General features: G+C 42.1%; 2 protein-coding genes across 3 annotated transcripts in view; one reads left to right on the forward strand and one right to left on the reverse strand.

The window, feature by feature from the left end:
* Positions 1 to 24,419, reverse strand: LOC108791668 (amyloid beta A4 precursor protein-binding family A member 3-like). Its single transcript, XM_018562207.1, has 10 exons — positions 23,557 to 24,419; positions 16,110 to 16,149; positions 9,928 to 10,073; positions 5,108 to 5,194; positions 4,837 to 4,998; positions 4,248 to 4,412; positions 987 to 1,199; positions 616 to 735; positions 399 to 539; positions 1 to 208 (listed from the first exon to the last, which is right to left on the reverse strand). Exons 1-10 carry the CDS (start codon positions 24,295 to 24,297, stop codon positions 137 to 139), a joined length of 1,887 nt encoding a protein of 628 aa, XP_018417709.1. The 5' UTR covers positions 24,298 to 24,419; the 3' UTR covers positions 1 to 136.
* Positions 23,882 to 25,217, forward strand: part of MRPL54 (mitochondrial ribosomal protein L54) — a 5,644-nt gene continuing 4,308 nt past the window's right edge. Inside the window, exon 1 of one of the 2 annotated variants that reach the window (XM_018562210.1) lies at positions 23,882 to 23,918. In XM_018562210.1, the coding sequence (XP_018417712.1) occupies positions 23,897 to 23,918 (22 nt within the window). In that variant the 5' untranslated portion in view covers positions 23,882 to 23,896. Of the gene's footprint in view, positions 23,919 to 24,613; positions 24,717 to 25,217 lie in introns of those variants that run through there. The other variant, XM_018562208.1, reaches the window with a different exon arrangement.

Here is a 25,217-nt window from a genome sequence, read left to right on the forward strand (position 1 = left end):
TGAACAAAGTCTTGATATAAAATGAATTGCACATGTAGAGATATGTTATTACATATATCAACAGTATTACTGGATCTTCAGCATCATGTCTGTTTTAAGGCTGTCCTTGTATACTCGATAAGAATTCAGCTATTCTTCAGAGATAAGTCGGGGTCTCCTGACCAGTCAGCAGCCTGTATGTAGAGGCTGGCATGGTTTTGATTTGGACCTGTTGAAAGACACCCATCGTCAAAGATTATTTATAATACCAATTAGAATTATGTGATGTGTGTAAGAGGCATCTAGCAATTTTCAGCAAGAATATGTGTTAGATTAAAATTTACTATACGATAAGTAAGACCTAAATCATAAAAGTAAATTAAAATAACCCCAAATACAATCCTAGGTCTAATCATTACCTCCCCTGTAGCATCCAGCAGTGTCTGTATAATTTTGTCATGTGATGTAGCCACCACACTTTGTCCATTTATTTCAATGATTCGATGTCCAACTCTGATTCCACCTTTTTCAGCAATTCCTCCACGGACAAGGCTGCAAATCTGTATAAAAACTCACTGTAAATATATATGGACAAGAATACTATGGATGCACATAAATTAAATACATCATAGTTACCACTCCATCTTCCACACAGAAGCCCAGTTGATAGGTAGTATTAGGTCTATGTATGATGGCGGTGACAACTGGTGGGCAGTGCACAATTCTCAAGGTCACCTCAGACTGACATTTTAGCTCCTGGAAAACACAATGGATGATTGTATAGGAGATGTAAAAAATTGATTAATTTCATGCTGTTGCTGCACAGTTATCATTGGAAAACCCAGTGTACTGGCATATGCTATTTTTAAGTCTGACTAAAATCTTAGACAAAAGGCCGAGAAGCGATACAATCTACCTTTTTACTAGTTTTCTGCTGTTTTAGATGCAGACTTTACTGGATCATATTGGTTGTGAAAAGCATACATGCTTTAGAGTTCCCAACTCACCCGTATTAGTTCCTGACATGTAGAAAAGGGAAGCCCTACTAAGCTTGTGCCATTGACACTTATCACATGGTCTCCAATGCTCAGCTCTCCACAGCGCTCTGCTGGTCCTCCATGCATAAGATTTGCAATGACAACAGTAGGAAGTAGAGATCCCCAACCGGATTCCACAACTGTCACACCCAGCACTTCTCCTTGTTGTTTCTGGATACAAACCTATGGATTAATTTACACAAGAGCAGCAAAAAGTTAGAAATGTATGGCATCATATCCGTCTCAAAATAACTTTGTATCAAATATGTTGAGTTCTGTGAAAACTCCATGAATTTATATAGCTCAACTAATGCTATGCCAGCCAGCAGGTCACTCTAAATAATCACTAGGAAAGAAAAACAGCTAGCATCCAAATATGCACAGAATACACAACAGTTTTATTTCACATAAAAGCCTAATGCATGTAGTAGTTTCAATCCCATGCAATGTGTGCTAATACTGAATTTATATTTTTCCACCAATCCACTTGAGATTCACTTAAAATACTTGGAAATTTTGGACCCTAAAATACAAACCCTGTTAAATTCATTATATTGTACTGACTTCACACGATCTAAACTTGTTTGGTTAATGAAATACCAGTATTGGTTCTTCATTCCTTTTCCTATCTTTAATCGCTTTCTTTGTTGCTATAAGATGATAATAATTGACTGTTCTATTATAACATATTTTATTTTGCTTACAAATACTAATTTACATTTATTACTGACTTAAACATTACCATTGTATTGTTACAGCGCTTGCCAATATGTCATGCATCTGTCTTATTGAAAACCCTTAATAAAAACATATTGAAATAAAAATAAAACAAAGGTGCTGAAATTATCATGTTATATATTTTTATGTAAAAGTAATTTAATGAAGATCAAAACATTTGGCTTCTAAACAGATCACCAGCTTCTACCTGATGTTAACAGTGAGAATGCAAATTAACTAATAAAGTTCTGTGAATTGACAGTGATGACAAAATAAAAAGAGAACTGCAGTGCTAATCACTCTAAAAAGTCGTCGGATACAAATAATCCAGCATGTGTGAATTTTCCATAATAATTGCCCTAAAGCAGTCACCAACATTTCTAGGGTAGCAGCTGCATTTAGAAAAAGGATTTAAAAATACAATAAAAAAAAAAAAAAAGAATTCAAATTGCAGAGTGTTTCCCTGTATTTTATGAAATGTCTCATTGTGAAATCAATTGTCTTCATGCATATTGAAACCTCATTGTAAGTATATTTTACTTTGCTATTAATGCTTTTACTTTACAATCTATTCTTTTCAGAATTTACTGTATGTAAAACAGACCAAATATCAGATATATTTTCATGGTAAGGGCATGTTAAGTAATAGTGTAAGATCTAGGACCCACTGGCGATCCTAGAGAGGGCAAAGAAACCACTCATCGCTTTCTAGGGCTGCAACAACTAATCGATTATAATCGATTATTGAAAAAGTTGTCAACTTTTTCAATAATCGATTAATCGTCTTCCGATCAGATGGCCCTGTTCACGGCTCCACACACGCACATGGATAAATCCAAGAAAATAAAAATTTCTGAAGAAAATAGAACGTTTAATGGTACATGGGAAGATTCATTTGCTTTCACTACTGACGAGACTGGTTTACCAGTATGCTTAATATGTGGTGAGAAATTTGCAAACAAAAAGTCGAATGTTGCAAGACATTTCCAGAATTAACACACAGCCTTTGCTGGAAAATATGCGGATGGAGATGAGAAAAGCCGTTTCAGAACTGAAGCGGAAGGTTGATCAGAGCAAAAATAATTTCAAGAAGTGGATGAAGTCTGCAAATGCAACTACATATGCTAGTTTTGTGGCTTGGAAATATTCAGGCACGGGAAGCTACTGGACGAGGTGGAAAGCATGTATTCTGATCTCCTTCTGCACAACAAAGTCAGGTGGCTGTCCAGAGGGGAGGTGCTGAAACGCTTTGCCGCATGTCTGGAAGAGGTGAAAACTTACCTGGGCAGCAAAGGGCTCACTTTTCCTGAGCTGGAATGCCCAGAGTGGCTGGAAAAGCTACACTTCATGGTAGATATGACAGCGCACCTGAACACAAGTCTTCAGGGGAAAGGAGACACAGCCCTACATATGCTGGAGGAGGTTTTGGCATTCAAGCGCAAGTTGACAGTGTTTGCCAGAGATTTACAGAGAGGTACACTGTCTCACTTCCCCTCTTTGAGAGAGTTCAAACAAGCTCATGATATAATACATTCGGAGTATTTGCAGCCTGCAATCTCCGCAATGCAAACATCGTTTGGAAAACGATTCTGTGACTTCAGAAAGGAAAAAGACACATTATCCTTCCCTGTCACTCCCCTGACCATCGATCCATCCCTATTGAATATGACTGCATCTGCAGGTGTAAGTCAACCCGATCTTGAGATTGAACTGGCCGACATAGACGACAAAGATATATGGGTGTCCAAGTTCAAATGTTTGACAGCTAATCTTGAAGATGTTGCCCGCCATAAGGCCATTCTTGCTGAGAATCACAAATGGAGTGATATTGAAAACCTTCCCAAACCGGACAAACTTGCTTTCGAAACATGGAATGCCATCCCCGACACTTATATGAACATGAAAAAGTATGCATTTGGAGTCCTGTCGATCTTCGGATCCACATACGTATGTGAGCAGGTCTTCTCCAACATGAACTATATTAAAAACAAACATCGCTCACGCCTCACAGATGACAACTTACAATTCTGTGTGAAGATGACGTCTTACAGCCCTGATGTGCAGACGCTGTGCGCTGAGGTTCAGGCGCAAAAATCACATTAACCAGGTAAAATAAATATTTTAATTGGCTATTATTTTGCAAATATATATTTTACATTGTTCAGTGAAATAGTCCTTTTTTTTATTATTCGGGTTGACAGCTGCCTGCACGCTCCAGTACACATGCAAAAAAAGCATGACGGCACACAGAGCAGACGCCATTTTTTGGTTTGCTGCAGGTGTTTTCTCTGTAGCAGTTCATTGATTTCATAAATGCAACACACTATAGTTCTTTTATACATAGCATAAAGGGAAAAAAAACGATATATGCAGTGTTATCTTCATTTTAGATGTCAAAAGGGTTTTGTGGCTCCCAGGGTTTTTTTTTCTGTGGGAAACGGGTCCAAATGGCTCTTTGAGTGTTTAAGGTTGCCTACCCCTGCCCTATACCCATGGCAGTACATGTATACCTACCTCTTTGCAGTTGTCTTGCTTGGTAAAGTGAGCAAGATCTGCATTGTAGAGCCGTTCAGTCATTCGTGTTTTCTCAGTTTGCTCAGGTTCTACACCCTCAGACTGAAGAAAATTGTGGTATGCCAACGCAAAGGCCTGACCAATGGCCTGAGCAATGAGTTGTGCCTAAGCAGAACAGCAAAATGTAACAGTCAAAAAGTAATAAAACAAGGCATATTTACTACTTAAGTTTTTATAATAAAATAATTCACTCCAAAAAGATTGAATCAAATTGTAAGAAACCAAAATCTGTAATATTTCTAGATAAAATCCCAATTTATTATTAAAATCTGCATAAATCCCATAAACAGTGCTAGTATGGGGAGGCAACTACAGAGCACAAGGAATGAAGTTAATGCAGTCTGTCTAGGCTTTGATTTCCCCATCCCCCCAAAAACACTATACAACCTATTGTTTTTTCTGTGTATGCAGAAAACTAGTAATAAATGGACATGCTTAAAAAGAATCAAAGGGCAGTTAAAATTACATATTTTTTTTGCCCATTAAGACATTAAAAGGAAGGGTGGCAAGAAATGTTGCTGTCACTTACATCCTCTGACTGAAAGACATGACAGATAATCCTATGTGGTCTTTTATTGGAGGAAGGCTTGTCTGAGCTACGGGGTAATTTTCTGTGTACCATAATAACCACAATACTGCCAACGTCAGCTGTATAGGAAATTGTCTGCAATGGGTGGTCCATCAAGGCTTCCTAAAGTTGCAATAATAAAAAAATTGTACAAATGAAAAAAAATCATATGAAAGTTATCCACTATATATTTTATTACTATAAGCAAAAAAGGCACATAATAAATTCTAACCTGTGTATTTGCGGTCAGCACTTTAATAGATTTTGTGGAAACCATAACATCCACCTCTGTCATGGGTTGAGACTCTCCATCTGGTGCCTGAAAATTTACACACAAAAAAAATTAAACCAAAAAGTAAATACATTATAGTACAAAGCATTACCTTCACTTGTTGCTACAGTAACCACATCAGAGATCTAATTTAGGTTCAACTCTCACCTTCACAAAACAACTGTCAAAAACAACCAGAGAAAGAGCAGTGGTTAGTGTTGTATATGTAGAAAAAAACTCTTGAAAAAACAAACTAAAATGCACTCACAAATGCTGGTGGTGTAACAGTGAAAAAAGCTAGTGGGTAACAACCAGTCCCTGCCCATCTCCCAAACTTGCCCTGGCCAGTGGCAGGAAGTGATGTCTGAGGTATGTAGACAAAAATGTTTTTTATCTATTTTGTAAAATCCTTTTCTTTGAGTCTGTAGAGGAACACATAAGTCTTTAACCTTTGGGTTATACTGCTGCCTACAGGAGTATTAGACACTGGCAAAGCCAGAATAATCCATCCTACTACCAGCATGTCCTAGTTTTGTAGCAAAGCAGTAATAACAACATGATCATAAATACAGAGGGATGGGACTTATGTCCCTCAATGGACTTCAAGAAGAGGGTTTTACAATGTACAACTAATTTTCTTTCTTGTTTATTGAGGGGCAAACACTAACAGATAACAAAAAAAAAACAACAGATAACTTGGGACTTCCTACAGCTCAAACGCAGCCTAAAAGGACCTTGCACCCGAAGCTGGCATTAGATGACACCAAAAAGTCAGGAAAGATATGCTTGAAGCTTTGCAAATTTGAGAAACCATTACTTGGTGCTGAAAAGACCATGAAGAATTCACAGATGTAGAGTGCACCTTGACAGGAAAGGGTAAAATCTGATACGTGCAGACTGTAAACTGGAAAGATGATCTGTCTGAGGCTGGGCACACACCTTGCAACCATCGCAAGACTTTTGTCTTGCGATGGTTGGACGGTACTTAAAAAAACGTACGATCTGCCTATCTTGCATAGGCAGATCGTACTTGGATTGATCGCAAGCCACGCCCCCTGAGGGGACGGCTTCCGATGACCGCAATGCCGAACGGCAGTGTGCGCTTGCGCACACCGGCCCGTCCGGCTTTTATCTTACGAACCTGCTACACACCCGCCGAACATCGTACGATGCTCGGCGGGTTTGCAAACATGTTCGTAAGTTTAAAGTCGTGCGACCTTACAGTAGTAGAGGTCGCACGGCTTCCACACACCTTACGATAATCGTACGATCGCTGGATTTCCCGCGATTATCGTACGATTAACGTAAGGTGTGTGGGGACCTTGAGCCACCTAGAGATGGTGGAACAACATGCCGATGCACCCTTTCAGGGTCCATCCTGGATGACAAAAAGGGAATTAGGATTTGTATGTTTTTGTTTTTATACCCCAGAACAGATGCACTAGTGGAAGGCGTGCGTGTCTGGTGCAGAATGGCAGCTCCAACAGGTCACGGTAATTTGTAGGTACATTTTGGGAAATGTTGTCTGTACCCTGCATCAGTATCAGTATTAGTATCAGGATAGCTTGTATCCCTGTTCCTGGAATCAATTTGCTTTAGACAATGTGTGAATTAAGTTATTAGCTCTAAATATTTGTGCGGTGCTGAATTCAGTTTGAAGGTCATCTTCAGATTTAAGGAGGTATGACATCATTAGGAGGATCTGCTATAAGCTTGTATAGGTAGGAGCGTAAATGGAAGTTTGGGGGCTTTTCCCGGCAAAGGTCCCTAGGGGGGTGGTGTGCCTGGCAAGTTGGGGGTAGCATGGGATCACTTTCAAAACTGGCAACGTTGGTAGGCTGCCCAGTCATCCAGCAGAGATAATAGATTTTGGAATCTCTCTGAACTTAACCAAGCTGTTGAGAAAGGGAAGTGGAGGAATCAAGATTAATTGCAATGTTGTCTATGCCTGGTGGCCTACAACTGGCATAATGGGTGAAGGGTGAGAAGTGCTCACTGCTAAGGGGAAAATCTGTTAGAGAACATGTAAGGTATCTACAATGGTTGGATGGATTTTGAGAGCTTGTGAGTGGCATAAAGGGAGCCAAGGGAGACATTGAAGGGGCACTGGAACCCTGTCCTGCTCAATTTGAACCCATCATTTCATGAGCATGATGAGCACGACAACACCATTTAAACATATATGTGAGATGAGGTTCAGGAAGACCTATTCCTCCATATTTGTAGGGGGAGGAAGAAAGGAGGATCAAATGCATGGATATAAAGAAAGTCTAAAGGTTCCTCCTGTAGAAGGAACACTGGCTTGAGTTGTGCCAGGACTAGACCCAGATACTCCACACAATGAGTTGGTTCCAGCAACTATTTCTGAAGGTTCAGGATCCATCCAAACAACTGTAACATCTGGACAATCAAAGACACATTGTCCAACAGTCCATGGTGATGGCTACCTCAACAGCGAGTTATCCAAGTATCCCACAATGGGGATGCCACTAGATTACAGGACAGCTAACTGTGGGACCAGCACCTTGCTGAATACCTGAGGTGCAGACAAAAAAGGTGGAAAGGCAAGGCCACAAACTGGACGTATGGGGGGCCCCTCAGCAAAGCGTAGGAACCACTGATGCACTGGAGATTGGGACATGTAAATAATCATCTTCACAGAGGCCAGAAAGTCTACTGAGTGAAGAGAGGAGAAGACAGATCTAATGGATTCCATTTAGAATTTCTTAATCCGCATTAGTACATTCTGAGCCTTGAGATCTAAAATGGGGATTACCCCCCTTTGGGTTGGAGAACGCTGAAAAGGTTGGAAGAAAATCCCTAAAACTGTTCTGCTGCAGGAACTGGGGCAATGAAGACCCAAGAGATCTGCTAATCTGTTCAGTGACACAGGAAAGTTGGAGGTGAAAAACCAAGGAGGGGGCAGTGAGTGAATCTCCAGTTTGTAGCTCTGGGGTATCACATTCTGCACCTAATTGTCTGAGATGCAAGCTGTCCAAGCATCCGCAAGGGTTAACAACTCTAGACAGTGGTCCCCACACCTTCATGCAGTGGAAGGCTTTTCTGAGGATCTGGCAGACTGAGTGTCAGACCTTGAAGGTGGACTGGATACAAAGCTTGGGTGGTCTTGACAAGGAGGATGTGGGAGTGCAGAAACAAAAAGGAACATTTCTTAACATTCACAGAGGGAAAAGACTTTGCAGTCAGTTCTTTAGGCAAGATGGGTGCTCTTGCACCAGTAGCATCTTTGACAATAGTGTCAAGAACCAGTCTAAGAGATGCTGTACCCTATGGAGCCAAAGAGGATGTGATAAACTCCAAAAGCAGTGCAACATGACTCCAGGCTGCAGACATCAGCACTGTCAGGGGCACCTGGAACAGTGGGGGACTGTCCCCTCTGTTTCTGGAATCAGATATGTTGTGACCTTGTGGCAGTAAGGCAATGTATAGGCTCAGGGTAGGAAAGCAAGGACCCAGGTACTTACTAAACCCAGACAGTTGGTAGCAGTTGAGGGTCAGATGGCCAGACTGACCAAAGCCACTGTGGGTGGCCAGTAGGAATGCATCAAACATCAAAGTTCCACGTAGCTCTTGAAATTAGTAGCAGAAACACTGTACGGTAGGCAAGAGTACGAAGGGCAAGCAGGCACAACACTTTGACCAGTGGCTGATGTCAGCGCTCAATCCCACAGCATTAACCCCTTTCATGGAAAAAACAGCAGGGTATAATAATGTTAAAGAGGTAGCTCCCAATGCTTGGCCTGACAGGCCTACTCATTTAGTCATTCTTCAAAGACAGGACAATGCCAGAGACTCAGCTGCTAACTTACCAGAATGGAGTTTGGAAACCCCCCCATGCGGAGCCCAATTCCTCAAAGTTACTTCTGGGCTGTCCCCACAGTGTCTAGTTCAGGTGGGGGTCCTGATGTTATACTCTAAAAGCCAGGCTGAAGATGACTGCACTAGCTTGCTGTAAATCTGAGAGATAAACTCCAGCGACGATGTAGAAAAAGAATCTTGATTGAAATAAATGAATACAAATCTGAGAGTAAAAATGTGTTAGCAAAAACGTTGGAAACATTACTATTTCTTTATGTATAAAAAAAAATATATATATATATACAGGGCTCGAAAAATCCACTCGTCCACTCGTCTGTGACGAGCAGACAGTGGAGCCCGACGAGCAGCTTCCCTGTGACAGGAGATCAAAGGGAGTTCAGTATACGAACTCCCTTTGATCTCGGTAGCAGCATTAACAATATAAACCACCTGTGACTTCCTGTGTCCCTCAATGGGTGAGAAAGAAATCCGGTTTTGCAAGTGCATTTTACTCTGCATTTTTCTAAATATATTTAGTGCTTGCATTGCTCTCTGTATTTGACAGTGTTGTTTTCAGAGTTCCCGCTTCCCTCTTTGAGCTGGCTGTAATACATTGGTGTTATATTTATAAAGTGATTTTTATCAAACATTCACTGCAGTTGAATTTTCCAGGTGCATGTGTTTTAAATGAAAGTGTAATTCACCTCCAGTGACACGTGCGCTACTTTATAATTCTACCCCATTTTATGTCTAGTTCTGTTTAGGCATACCTCTGCCATATCACAGCTATCATGTTTATTGTTCATTTATGCAGATATTTTTTATATACTTTATTGATACTTTGCTTTTTATTGTATTTTGCTTTTTACTTTGTACCTATTTTGCATTACACATCTAACTCAACTCAACTTAGATTTTCCATCTACTGTCACCTGAACAGCAGTAGTTTTTACTTCTCTCACCTTGACCCTGTCCACTGCTTCTTGCGCTTGTCTCATTCGGGTACTTGCCATCTGGTGTCTTGCACATTCCAATTGTGTAGATCCAAGATACCTGGCCCCAAAAACAACCCCATCCAGCAAATCGTCTGGTTCACAAGGGCCTGGAACTGATTAGAATACAAAAAAATGATTAGCTTTCCCCACCATGAGATAATGGAAGCTTTTTGTTTTTAGGATATCTACATTTAAGATTTATCCCATATTTTAACAAAGTAACAAGAACTCCTTATAGGATGTTCTGGATGTTATTTGCTAGAACAGGTAGGATATATTAGACAATTAAGTATTTTGAAGCCTTTTGCTAGAAAAAGCTTCTGCGCTTCTAAACTATCACATTTTGTTAAAATTATAGACTATGGCTTTTCTTTGACATAACATTATTGTGCAGCATGCTTCTCAGCATATCGGAAGAAAGATTTTTCAGTTCCTTAATATATATATTACACACACACACACACACTTATTACACAGTCTGCACATATACACAATTTGAAAGAAAAGAATGTTGCCACTTAAAAAGACTTAACAATTGACCATCAAGCCCTGAAACATCTAAATTTAAAGTGAGATGAACTTAGGAAGCATCTGTTATTCATCAAATCCGACAGATTTCACAGGTGCTTAAACACCACCACACGTATAACAATTTGTACAGAACTAAATGGGTTGCAGTGTAGGAGATGGCAAATGACTATACTCTTGTCTTGCACCCAGCAGACAAGGGGGGGGGGGCTTTGTTTGCTCCTACGATCACTATGAGTTATTGATAAAATTGTAGATGGCTTAATCTCTAAAGCCCTAGTTCACACCTAGGCTGCACCATCTGTGCGCGTTTGTACGTGCATTCGCAGCATTCGGTTATTTGCGTGTTTGTGCGTTGTGCACATTTGTATGCATGTTTTAACACACGTACATGAAGACGCACGTTTTGATTGGCAGCTCATAAACCATTGTGGGCAATGGAAGAACGCGCAAAACCGCTCACGAAAATGTACAGCATGCTTCTGTTGAGCATTTTTGGGCATTTCCAATGAAGTCTACGGGGAGGAAAAGCGCTTTTAACTGCCCAAAGAAGCTCCTGTATCTTTTCAGGCGTCTGGCGTTTTCCTGCTAGGCGTTTTTCTGCTCAGGTGTGAACCATTGAAGATCATGGAATTTCTTGTGTTGGGCAATTAAAAGCGCTTTTCGAACTGCTCAAAAATGCCTAGGTGTGAACCAGGGCTAAAGCTTTTTATCATGTTTGGATAAGCAAGAATGAGCCAGTAAATTCCAGTCAGTTCAATATCTTAAGGGTCTGATTATTTACACGTTACGACACATACACAGGAACTCTACTCATCCATCCGGACAGCCAATTAGATCACCCGGTGGCTCCTTCTTACAGTCCCTTGCAATTTTTGTGGATCACTTCCTGCAATCCATTGTAGCCAATATTCCTTTTTTTTTTTCTTTGTGACTCTACTTCAGTCATAGAACTTGTACTTGATTTAGGTTCTATCCCTTCAGGTTCATATTTGGCCACTTTGGATGTCAAAAGTCTATATAATGTTGTCACTCATAGTGATGGCTTCATTACTATGTGTCAAGCTTTATTTCAGTCACAACATTACCTCCTGTTGAAATCCTAACACCCAACTATTTCAAATTTAAGAATAAATTTTTTGTGCAAACCCCTGGGAGAGCCATGGGTTTTAATGTAGCCCAATCTTTTGCTAATATTTTTATGCATCAGAGTGAACGGTCACTGCTCCTGCTTATTGCTGCTTGGGGAGAAGGATTTACTCTACAAGTGCGACATTGGTGATTTGCTTTTGACCTGGACAGGTACCAAAGAAGACCTGGTGTCTAAAATCAGATCGATGCTGTTGGTGCCCCAATTCGCTTAACCCTCTCTGTCAACCCTCTCCTCTCAGATACATTTCCTTCATCATAACATGTTTAACCCCTTAGTGATGGGAGACGTACACTGTACATCCCAGCCACTAAGTGCCCAAATGACTGATCACGTAAACTGCACGTGATCAGCTATTTGGGCCTTTGTAATGCTGTTAACCGCTGAGAATCACCGGTGACCGGTTATTAATGGATGCCTCAGTATTGAGGCCTCTATTAATGAAAGAGTTAAGCTTTTTCGGACACCCGATCCCCTTTCAGGAATCGGGTGTCTGACAGTGAGAGCAGAGCGGTATTTACAGCTTTGCCGTCACACTTTGACAGCTGGTATAGATCGGGATTAGGAAATCCCGATGTATACTGGCTTTTTTTTCTTCTAAAGTTTCAGCAATAGAAATATTTAGCTTCTTTTGTTGAAACAATGTTGCAGGCTTCTGATCGTTGTTGGAACGATCAGAAGCCTTTATTGACATCTGATCCTGATTCTGCAAAACCAGGGTGTTAAACCTCCTTCCTGGCCAGGCCATTTTTCCGTATTCAGCGCTGCGGTACTTTGACTGACCTGTATTCCGTCATGCAACGCTGTACTGAAACAAATTTTATACCATTTTTTGGGGACAGATAGAGCTTTCTTTTGATGGTATGTAATCACCACTGGTGGTTTTATTTTTTACTATAACAAAAAAAGTACCCTAATTTTGAAAACAAAACTATTTCCCCATGAAATGAAACATTTATCACCCCATTTTTTTGGTAAAATATAAAAGGCGGGGTCAAGTCCGGTAAATAGACACCAAACATGTCAAGCCTTAAAATTGCGTGTGCCCGCAAAATCGCAGTAAACGGCCACACCCAAAATTGGTCATAGGCGATGTTTAAAAGGTTTTACCGCTCATCAGTTTAGTGTTATCAGTGAATAATGGCCCTAAAATTATTGCTCTTACTGCGACATTCATGGGGATATGTAATATGTGCGGCACAATAGGCGGAATAGTCGTTTTCGCACGTAGGCGCACTGGACGCATGTTTGCATGTGTCTGTGGGGAGGGGGGCGGGGGACTTAAAAAAACATTGTGTTATTTTTCATGTTTGTTATTTGTGACTTTTTTTAAGCCTTTTTATTTTTTTTTATGGTTTAATTTTTGTTCAACTTTTTTTTTTACACTTAACTTTATTGCTATCACATAGGGGGTTTCTTAGCCCCCTATGTGATAGCCAATTCACATAACAGGTCCTCTTTATGGAGACATCAGGGGTCTCCAAGACCCCTAATGTCACCTAGGGACCCCCAGAGAAGCTGATGAAGCAGAGATCCGCTCCACCAGCTTCTCACCGGCATCTGTTGCCGGAGAGTGACACTAAATGCGGAAGTGATGTAATGTACATCACTTCCTGCATTCAGGGACCAGAGAGGAGATCAAAGGGAGATTGTGTACTGACTCCCTTTGATCTCCACTGATCAAGGTGACAAGAATGTGCAGAGCGCCAGCCCCAGTGTATTCCGGCATGGCTCAGTGACGGAAAACACTGGATCGCATCCCAGCCAACTTACTGGGTTCTGGAGCGGGAGGTGGCGTGGCAGGGTAGTGAAGTCAATGGCCCTTCCACGCCCCCCGGCCGCAGGGCGATCGCCCGCACCAGAACGCGTGGAGCATCAATGCCTGCGTTTTGGACCAATCAGAAAAAATAGTGCATGCAGACTTCGATGCACCACCACGCCCCCTCCCGCACCGGAATGCAGTGAGCCGGCCGGGATGCGATCCAGTGAGGTCCGGCACCAAATCATGCCGAAACATACTGGTGTCAAAGTGCCATTTTCGACCTAAATTTTCAGCGGCCAAAATTTCAGTGCATCCCTAGCTAGAACACATGAAATACCTGAACTGGCTAGGGGTTTGTTGAGTGACATTCGACTGAATGTTAGAAATAGGTCTAAGTCACAAGTATGGTCAAAAAAAGTTGAGCGTTGATCATAGCCATTCACAAACAAGGAACAGGATAGAAAAAGATAGCAAAGGCACAAAATGTTCCTAGAGATAATGTTGGAAAAATTGTTCGCAAGTTCTAAAGGAACAGTGGTTAAACTACCTGGACAGGGCAGAAAAAGGAATGGCTGCAACCAGATTTCTGAGAAGGCAGGTTGAGAGAAACCCTCGAGTGACTGCAAAAGACCTGAAAGCAAGACTTGGTGTCAACAAGCCCTGAGGTTTCAGTTTGCACAGTAAGGCAAACTCAGAAGGTTTCCATGCCAGAACTCTAAGACGTACACCACTACTGACCCAAAAGCACAAGAAAATGTGGTGAAAATTGACTTTGCAAAGAATATCCAATTACGTGCAAGAAAACAAAACAGTATTTTTCCTATCGCATGAATGGATGTTGGAAGTCAGCAGAGGTTAACCTCAGTCACTAAGCTAATGGACAATTTGTTTGCAAAGTGAACAGCACATTTGCTTTTAGTAAATCAACTCCATTGTCTCATAGCACACATGTAACCAGACCAACAGATTCTTCAAACACTGCACCGCATTGAGCACCCCTCCCACAGTGGCCAGTGCTAGGTCCACGCCAAAGCCTCCATCAGTTAGCATGTACCCCGCTTGGCTCCAGACCTAATTACAGGTCCCCACCCCCACCGTGATCACCATCCTGAAGATGTTGTTTCTGGTCCTAGGCTTCTACAAGAGCCAGTGAACTATGGTGAGGGATGCTCGGAAGAGGGGAAGGTGGCCAGTTACATGTTGCGTAGAAGAGTTAAGGCGGTTTTACAGCTTGCTTAATTTTAAAGTAGCTGTTGGTGGCCTCTGAGGTATGTTTAGAATCACCGTCTAAGGCTGGGCACACACCTTACAACCATCGCTAGACTTTTGTCTTGCGATGGTTGTGAGGTACTTAAAAAAAACTTGCATAGGCTGATCGTACTTGCGATGATCGCAAGCCACGCCCGCTGAGGGGCGGGCTTCCGATGACCACAATGCCGAACGGGCAGTGTGCGCGTGCGCACACCGGCCCGTCGGGCTGTTATCTTACGAACATGCTACACACCCGCCGAACATCGTACGATGCTCGGCGGGTTTGCAAAGATGTTCGTAAGTTTAAAGTCGTGCGACCTTACAGTAGTAGAAGTTGCACGGCTTCCACACACCTTACGATAATGATACGATCGCGGGATTTCCCGCGATTATCTTACGATCGTAAGGTGTGTGGGGACCTTTAGAAAACATTTAAGACATTATAGAAGACATTCCTTTATCAGGTGCAGCTTCAAATGTGATGCTATTGGTGCTTAATTTATCTGGAGTGTTCTTATGTATAATTATGAATTTATTGTGCAGGAGTCTTCATCTGTGGAGATCAGGCATTTGCCTTGATGATGCCCTCTCAGCTCTGATTGGGCATTTTGACAGGGAGGAAGTATCAAAGCTGGCCATACACCTTACAATTATATGCAGATTTTCTGTGGTCAGATGGAAAAGGTGCAACAGAGTCCTCCATCTACACTTAACTGTGTGTCTGGAGTAATCTCCACCTGGGCCAAGCTTGCGTAATCTTGCTGGTCAGCCCGGCTGATCAGCAAGTATCTTGCTAGGGGGGCCGACTAGCAAGATACTGAAGATTGGCCCAGTGGGAGATTACTTCATCCACACAGTTTAGCATAGATGGAGGAATATGTTGCACTTTTTCCATCTGACCACAGAAAGTCTGCAGATAATTGTAAGGTGTATGGGCACCTTAACAGAATGCTTTGCTGTGATGAGTCAGCTTCCAATCTCATAGTGGCTTGTGTAATCGAACACTCGATATAAATTTGCACCAAGCTAGTTGAGCCGTCTAGCTCTGAAGAAGGGGAAACGCGTTCAGCCGAGTCAGCTTGTTTCTGCTGGTCTAGCAGCATATTTGGATTGTTTTCTCGAATCTGCATGTATCCTGAGATTTTATGTCCAACACGCTTTTTATCCACCTCTTTTGTGAGTACCATTTATCACTTTTAAGCTTTGTAAACAAATAAAAAGGATTATTTGCACCAGGAAAGGCGCCTGGTGTTTTTTGTTTTGTATGTTAAATGGCTACTGAGTTACTGAGAAACACTTTCTTAATATAGCTTTTATATCTTACATTAAAAGGTCAGTCTATTAGATATGGCAGTTTACTTATAATGTCATGCTCCTGGATGTAAAATTACCATTTAAGAGACCAATGGCTTCCATTCCAACCTAATGGATTACTTTACTGTATATATTTATATATACCTTTTGCCATAGCTGGGTAGTGAGGGAACAGCATCAGAGTCTGTGGGAAGAAAACACTAAATAAATAAAATTACATATATTGAAAATTTACAACAAATATGTAAGATTGTATAGGACTTATACGATTAGTCTATATTCCAAAATATCTTGGCCATTAGTGCATATTTATTTCCATCAGTTATGCTATATCGACAAAGCAGCAGACTACATACAGCTCACAAACACGACAGTACACTACTGCGGTTAGAAAACACTCTCGCTGGATGCACAATCCATGTGTCCAGGGAGAGTGATTGATTTCTAACCGAATGTAATCATATCATGTATCATTACATGCGGTATTCAGGCGTTTACATGGAGCTGCTATCACCTGATTATTAACTTGAATGAGTGACAGCTGCCACTTGTAAACGTCAGATTTGGCATTCCTGACACAGGAATCCCTAATTGCACCTAAAAAATTACAGCTGTGAAATTCCCTATGAAATGTTATGAAACATTTATTATCACCCCAATTTTTTGGTAAAACATAAAAGACGGGATCATGTCGGGTAAATAGACACCACACATGGCCTGTCAGAACTATTGAGACTAAAAGAATTGGACAATAAGACCTATAGTGAAGAATTTTAAGGTAACCAGTGTGTCAGCAAATTGCTTCTCAATCTTATGTTGAAGTTTTAAAGAAGGTCCAAGAGTGATTTCTAATCCAACATTGCCCTCTTCCGGTAGTCACAGGGATCGTGTTAGAAAGTCACACCCCTCTGGCATCATAATTAAAAATAAAAGATAAGCAAACCAGGCCCACATTTTTGGGTGATAAAAAGTTAGGAGAAGAAGATGATGAGGAGGAGGAGGATGATTCTTCTTCGGGGGTTGGAGGATTCTTTTTCTTGACACTGAATTCATACTGGATTATTCTTTATACGAGAGTTTCTTCTTCATACGGGAGATCTGAAGCTGATTGACAGGCTGTCCAAGGCCCGTCGACACAAAGCTGAAATCTCTCAGACAAAAAGAGCTAAACATTTTTGGTAAAGTATCATTTCTATTTATCTGCAGGCAATTGATAACCATATACATCATTACTAAACCATTTGGTCCTAGTAGCATCGAGATTTGAATTCAGATCACTCTAACTGCAGTACATATCTCTCCGAAACTGATTTGTTTCTTACTGATTATATATCTCTCCGAAACTGATTTCAGTTTAGTCTACGGTGTGGTTGTGGTGTATACTTTAAATTAAAAATAATTTAGTGGAAGTTTGTTTTTGACTTGAATAGAAACTTGGCTAAGAGCCAGTTCTGTGCATGATATATCTTGCGCAGTATAAATTTTGAGCGGTTGAATATCTGTTGTCAGAGAGATCACGTGTCAAATCTGTAAATTGTGTTGTTACATTCTGCTGAGCTAATGACAAGCTACTAACTGCATTCCAGGAGTTACTGAGTTTTGTTTCATTCATATTTGAAATAATATCCTGTGGTTTTATTTTTCTCATTATCTGTGTTGATCAATTTTATTGAAACTTTGATCCAATTGATTTCTTGTGTATCACCAATTATTGTTTGATTATAATTTTTGCACTGATTTCTTAGTTAATAATAAAATATATATATTTTTGCACAGCTATTGTATTCATGTTTGTCTTCAGGTTAGCGCAAATAAAATGAACTCGAGTTATTATTTTTGTTTATTTGTGAAAGAAGATCCTGGCCTATTTTCATAAATAAAGAATTGTTTATTTTTATCTGAGTAAACATTCTGACAGGCCATAGGCGACACTTTAAAAGCTTTTACCGCTATTCAGTTTAGTATTATCAGTAATTAATGGCCCTAAAATTATTGCTCTCACTGTGACATGTAACATGTGCGACACAATAGGCGGAATCGCCGCTTTTGCACGTTGGCGCACCAGACGCATGTTTGCATGTGTATGTGGGGGGGCGGGAGACTAAAAAAAACATTTGTTTTACTTTTTTTTTTTTTAGACTCAGGGCTTGTTCACACCAAAAGCGGTGCATTCCAGAGCGGTAGCTGCTGGAACGCACTGCGATCGCTAACGAAACTTCCACCCGCGTTCTAGGGCGGTAGGCGGCGTGGCAGTTCATTGAATTCAACGGCACCGTTTCAACTTTGCCTGCGTTCCGTTCCACTGACGAAAAAAATAGGGCTATTGTCACCTAGGGACCCCCAGAGAAGCTGATGAAGCAGAGATCTGCTTCATCAGCTTCTCACCGCCATCTGTAACCAGAGAGTGACACTGAATGCGTAATACACATCACTTCCCGCATTCGGGGACCAGATGGTGTACTGAACTCCCTTCGATCTCCACTGACAGCGTCGCCGTGCCTGTCCCAGCCGCACCGGGCCCCGTGGATATCAGGAGCGGCAGCAACGGAGGTACAGGGTTTACTCCTCTCAAGGTCCAGTCTGTCACCCTGTTTCTCAGTGACTGGATTTTATGGTGTGGCTGTTGAAGCTCAAGTCCTAAGAGATAGGGGTTTAACTCTTTCGCTGCCCAGCCCTCCGGAACACTTTTAACCTCAGCTGGCAACAACATTTTTGCCATTTCCCATTGTTTTGATGTTCTATTGCTGCATTGCTAGCATTTGTAAAAGACCCCCCAAATCATATATTTTCTGAAAGTACAGACCCGGTAAAATAAAAAAATGGTGCTACTAATTTTGTAGGTCCTGCGATAATTGCGCAAATGTTTGTCAAATCAATATTAGGCCGATTAAAATACACAATTAAATTGATAAAAGCACACTAAAATCAGTATCAGTGCACACAAAAAATACTTTTTGGACTAAATCTAAAAGATATAACTGTATTGAGTTAATAAATAACACATTTGTAAATTTTAAATTGCGCTTTTTTGCAAACTGGTAAAAAAAATGAAATAACGCAAAAATGTAAAAAAGCAACTTATGTTAAATATTGTTTGTGAGCTGTGCTGGTGTATGTGTTGTGATAAAATGATGCAGATTTATTCGCAACACAGCATATCACAGCGCAAGGTAATGCGTCACAATGCTTTGCACCTTGCTGCCAGAGTTAAATTAATGTAATTTTGAAAAGAAAAAAAATCAAGTGATGCGTTCTAAGAACACACCGCAGTGCATATGCATCAGAAAACTCTCACTACAGAGGCTCCCTATTCATTCACAAACGGGTGATAGTGAATGTTTTACTATCAACCAGTTTATTCATATATAGAAGCCTCTGTACTGAATGCTTCTCCCCACTGAAAAAGTCATGAATGAACAGGAAGTGATGTAAAGCACTCTGTGTTCATTCATAACTGGGGACACATAGTACTGTGTCCCCAGTTGTTTACAAACATTGGAGCGATCACCTGATCACTCCAGTGTTTGCTCTGCACACAGAGGATCTGTGATAATAACCGATCGCCGCTGGGTCATGCACAGAGACGCTGCCACCCTGAAACTGACAGGATGACAGCGTCTCTCTGCTCTCTCCTCACCGCTCAGCTGTGGCTCCTCTCCTGGATGACAGCCCTCCCATATCCGTGCCCCCATACAGGCAGGGGAGAGCAGCGGGGATCCGAGGAGAAGCATGGTGAGGGGGCAGGAGAGGGGTTGCAGGTGCCGAAGGGTGGGCGCCCGGATTTTCGGTTAGGCCGCCAGCCACTCAGGACAGCTATTATTTTAAAGAGGACAGTCAGGGGAATCGTTCTGATATACAGGTGAAACTCGAATAATTAGAATATCGTGCAAAAGTTCATTTGTTTCAATAATGCAACTTAAAAAGGTGAAACTAATATAGGAGATAGACTCATTACATGCAAAGCAAGATAGTTCAAGCCGTGATTTGTCATAATTGTGATGATTATGGCTTATAGCTCATGAAAACCCCAAATCCACAATCTCAGAAAATTAGAATATTACATGCAATCAATAAAACAAGGATTGTAAACAGCGAAAGAGTTAACAGAGGAGGTCATTCCTACCCTGCTTCAGGAAAGGAAGCCCTCAATTTGTATGGTGTTATTACCGAGCATGGCGAGAATTTTTTCAGTTAATCAGGTTTTAAATTTTCCTCAAAACGGGTTTATAAAACTGAGCACATTAAAGGGTCAGATTTCGCCCTTAACAAATCTCTTTCAAGAGCCTCTTGCCAGTCATTCACTCATTAAAGACATTCATTCAGGCTGTTGCGCATTTAGTTTCTTCTAGGAGTTCCCCATTGTCCTCATGGGACCTTAATTTGATGCTTTCATATTTACAGCAGTCTCCCTTCGAACCTCTGCAAAGTGTAGGTTTGGAAGACCTTACTCGTAAAGTGGCCTTCCTGGTTGCTATTACCTCAGCTAGGAGAGTATCCGAATGACTGAATCAGCAACCTTTCATTGTCTTTAAACCAAGAGAAAGTAATCTTGGACCGAGGCAGTCTTTCTTGCCTAAGTTAATTTCTTCCTTTCACAACCTGTTTTTTGTGAGAGGACAAAGGGAGTTTTAGCATACTTTGTTCTGGGGTCAGCTTGTACCAGAACATCTTTAGTCGTTTCATTTTTCTTATACACCATAAGGGGTTTGTCTTTAACATGGAACGGAATAGTTTTATCTGCATGAAGGATGTTAGAGTTCCTTGCAATTGCATTATAAACGGGATCCTCTCTTTGGTTTTGTCGCTCATGGTGTGTCAGGGCCCGTGATAGTGCTGATTCGAGGATGTCAGGGGGGGTACCCCCTCTGTAGGAATTTATTGAACATTTGCCTGATTTGTTGAGAACATATGTCAGGATCTGAACAAATGCGGATTACCCGCATAAATTGGGAAATCGGTAGGCTATTCAGAAGATAGGGGGGGGGATGAGCACTGTTGTACTGTTGTAATGGAGTAAGGTATTTCTATCTGTAGGTTTTCTATATACTGATGTTGATGCTGTGTGATCCCTGATTGTAACCAAGACATCAAGAAAAGATATTTCCTTATCAGAAAACCTGCCGGCATTTCATTCAGAAATTGAACAAATTCATTCACATCCCCCTCCCAATAAATGAAAATATCATCAATGTAACGCATCCATCCTCTGACATGTTTTGAATATAGCTCAGATGGAAATATATAGCACTCCTCCAGGTAGCCTACAAACAGATTTGCGAAAAGCCGGTGCGGCTGAACTGCCCATTGCAGTGCCCCGGATCTGTTTGTTTAAAGCAGGGGTAGCAAACCTCTGGCCCCCCAGCTGTGGTGGAACTACAAATCCCACGAGGCATTGCAAGATTTTCCAGCCACATACATGACTCCCGAAGAGAGATGCATCATGGGATTTTTAGTTTCACCACAGCTGGAGGGCCGGAGGTTTGCTACCCCTGGTTTAAAGTATCCTCAAATAGAAACAAATTATCCAACACAAAATCCAATCCCTGTAAAATAAATTCAGCAGGAATGTCATGCTTTTCTCTACGCACTAACAAGTGTTCAAAGGCTCTCAGGCCCTCAGTGTTGATTATACTCGTGTATAGGGAAGAGATGTCCATGGTTGCTAATTTCCAATTCACTTGAAAGATGTTAAACGCTCTGGACAAGAAAGGGGGTTTAATACCGTGGACTTTAGTGGTTAAACAAGTTTATTTTCTTGATTTCACTTCACCATTTTGGACTATTGTGTGTATGTCTAGGGCTGCAACAACTAATCGACATAATCGATTATAATCGATTATTGAAAAAGTTGTCAACTTTTTCAATAATCGATTAATCGGCTTCCGATCAGTTGGCCCTGTTCACAGCTCCACACGCTGTACAGGTTGTAAGGCAACAAAATAGGAAAAATGAGAATATATACTATTTTAAATGCTTTTTAAGGCCACATTCACACTTGTGTTTTTGTGCTCTAGATGCAGAGCAAAATCTGTCAGGCTGGATGCTGTGTTTATGCTGCTAGATGCTTTCAATGATGCGTGTTTACATGCGTTTACATGCATATGCATTTAGATCCATTCGGTACCAAATCCTAGCGTCAAAGCATTTTCATGTGTTTGCATGCATTTTGAAGTTAAAATTGATTCCTAGATGCACATGACTTCTATTTTTTTTGAAAAGGCAGATAAACTGACTTTAGATAAAGTCATCTAGATGCAATGTGTGAATAGATCCATTGGAAGTCATTAGATGCATATATGTGTATTTAGAAAAGCTTTTTAAATGTCTATAAATGCACCTAGCGTGACTGTAGCCTACCAATTGAAGGGAAAAAGTGGAAGAGTAACCATTCAGCCCAATAGGGCCCATAATATGGCATGATAGCATATACAGAAGCAGAAAAAGCTGCTGCACTAAAGCTGGTCATAGGTGAAGGTTCAAATCAAGCTGTGTTTTAGCGGACAGGCTAGTGCACTATGGCAATAAAATGCAGCTGTCATTGTTTACATTTTTTCTTTTTTAACTTAATGTGGAGTGTGCAATGTGTACACTCCATTCAGGACAGCAGTGCTCCGCTGTTGTGTGGCGACCTGCGATGGCATCCAAGAGAGCTGCTGTGAAGCGACCCTCGGTGGCATCCAGCATGCTGCAATAAAACGTGTTGTGGTGTGAATGGGACACATAGAAAACAACTCATGTCTATGTGTCCCTGTTGTGATCTGCATCAAACTGGTACGGTACAATATGCATGTTACGGATGTGTGAACAGGGCTTCAGGTTGTTGTGCACAGGGCATGAGCCAACGGGGCCACCCCCACTGTAAGGGCCCTTTCACACGGACTGATCAGGAGGAAATCCGTGCAAGGATCCCCACCTGATTGGAGCAGTGCGGATCGGGTATCACCACGGTGACATGCATGTCTGTCCAGTTTCATCCTCAAACTGAAATTACTGGACCTCATCTTAGCCTAAGGCCCCATTCACACTGAGCGATTTATCGCGCGGTAATTCCCGCGATATCGCGTCTATTTACCCGGCGATATCGCTCTCCAATGCATGGCAATGGGGTTGTCCGTCGCTGTCGCGGGTTGTGCGTCGCTACAGCAGGACCCTTTTTGGAGCGGATTTTGCCGCGATTCTAGCTTGCTCAATGCAAGCATTTGCGCGATATCGCGCAAAATGCAAATCGCTCAGTGTGAATGGGGCCGAAGGGGAATCGAATGTATTACCCCCAATCCGCCATGATCAGGTCAGTCAAAACAGAACACTGTTCTGTTTGATTTTCTGGACCTGGCCAGAGTCAGGGGTAACTAAGTTAAAATAGATGCCCGTCCATTTAGACCCGGCTGCCCATACACTAGCATTGGGCATCCAAACGGGTCGGCTTGAAAAACTGACCTGATCGCCCATGTGAAAGGGTCCTTAGCATGGTGGATGATTCCTGTGAATTGGTTGAAACTCAGTGTATGGGCCAGCCTTGCAACACAGGTTTGTCATAGCAATGTACAATCATTCTACATGCGAGTACACAAGAGACTCCCCGATTTCTTACCTCCTCGTTATTTTCCTGCAGGGGTCGCTGTTGATCGGAAATCTCCGATTCAGCCACACTACTAGAACTGTCTTCTCTGCTAAGCTCAGAGGAGGAGGAAGGCGTCTCATTCTCATCCCACGCTAAAATGCCGGTACTTGAACGCTCCTCATTTTGTGTTAAGCCATCTAATGTAGCCAAGGGCGTTCCTGTATTTACGTCTGCCAGAGTGCCCCCCTCGTACTGAAAAAGACTAAGCAACTCCCCCGTGTCATCGTCTGTCATGAACAGTCCACGACTGCTAGAAGCTTGTAGGTCGGATTCGGAGGATCGATTAATTAATTGTGGCTGCCCTTTCCCTATGGCTATATGCAAAGGGCACGGTGAGCACTGGTTGGCACTCTCCTGGTAATCCTGATCCCCGCTCGGCCTTGTGTTTAAATGACGGTCAGACTCAGTACAGCAGTTTGAGTGTGGCTCTCCTGCCTGGCAATTCAGTGTTGGTAGCTCACTTAGAAGTTCCTGCATATGGAAAGGATCCCCCAACGAATCTCTGCCTACGTGTGAGTCCACATCCAAGGCCATCATGGTATCCGGAGTCAGAGGGGGTCTGGTGTCCATTTCTGAGTAGCTGGCAACACGAGGGGGGCCTTTTCCCGCGGGGTCAGGGGAGCCTTCCTTGCAGGGGGCTGCGTCATTGGCCCCAGCAAAGCAGCTTGGGCTCTCCGTGTCCATGTGAGGGGGTGCACACACGGACTCCATTCCGTTCTGCCGGGGTCTATGCAACGTGTCACATTTAATGCCTTAGTATTGTCGCTGCTTTGTAAGCAATGGCTCACTTGCCGCACGCCTCCGTAAGCACTTCATTCAGCATGACTCCAAACTCTTCAGCACTTCTTGGGGGTCTCATACACTTTTACTACTACTCCTCTCTAGTAACTTCGGCTTTTGCATTTCACCACTCTCTGTCACTATAGATGGGGGGGGGGGCTATAGGAAAAGACAAGGGAGAAGGCGTGGCCTACATCTAACCTTCAGAAAACCATGTCCCATGATGCAGCGCGCCATTGGTGACCCGGAATAAATGTAAAGGATGTCTGCTGGAGGGACGTTTAGAGCTGTGTCCGCGCTGCTTAGGAGCAACGGGAGTGTTCAGCTGCGGGGATACGCTAAGAAAGCGGGTGAGGGAAGAGAGGACGCTATCGGTTTCACTGTGCCCTAAATCACACGGCCTTCAGCGTGTAGAAGAGCAGTGTGAACACTACAATTCAAACAGCTCTCTTGGGTCCTTTGAAGCCACCCTGCTTCAGCTCCAGTTTGGATAGGTTCAACACAGATCTTAATAGGAGTGTTGACTCACTTTAAACAAGCTGCCAGTTGGCTTTCAACAAGCTTTACGTTATGCTCAAAACTGCTAGCAGCTTGTTTACATTGACAGCACTTGCATTAAAGTAGACCTTCACTGCCAAGGTCCACTTAAGCTCTTTGCCTATATATGTTTTTGGCTAGACCTACGGTAGTACAGTCCCTTTTTGCCTCCCTTTCATGAGAATGTGTCCCTGCTTCTGCAACCTGTTATGTCCCTGTCACATATAACATGAGGACCAGGGTCTCCCAGTTGGCCTGGCTGCATATCAACTGAATACCCTGGAAGAGATGGCCAGCTCCTGATGGCGTCGTAG

Source organism: Nanorana parkeri, unplaced genomic scaffold (genome assembly GCF_000935625.1).
Source record: "Nanorana parkeri isolate BGI_ZX_2015 unplaced genomic scaffold, ASM93562v1 scaffold565, whole genome shotgun sequence".
NCBI lineage: Eukaryota > Metazoa > Chordata > Amphibia > Anura > Dicroglossidae > Nanorana > Nanorana parkeri.

Coding starts and splice junctions, on each gene's coding strand:
- LOC108791668 (XM_018562207.1), bottom strand. CDS start 24,297: ATGGAGTCCGTGTGTGCACCCCCTCACATGGACACGGAGAGCCCAAGC. Junction 10,074..16,109: donor CTACCCAGCTATGGCAAAAG/GTATATATAAAT, acceptor TATTCTAATCAG/TTCCAGGCCCTTGTGAACCA. Junction 5,195..9,927: donor AAGCAGTGGACAGGGTCAAG/GTGAGAGAAGTA, acceptor GTAAATTTTCAG/GCACCAGATGGAGAGTCTCA.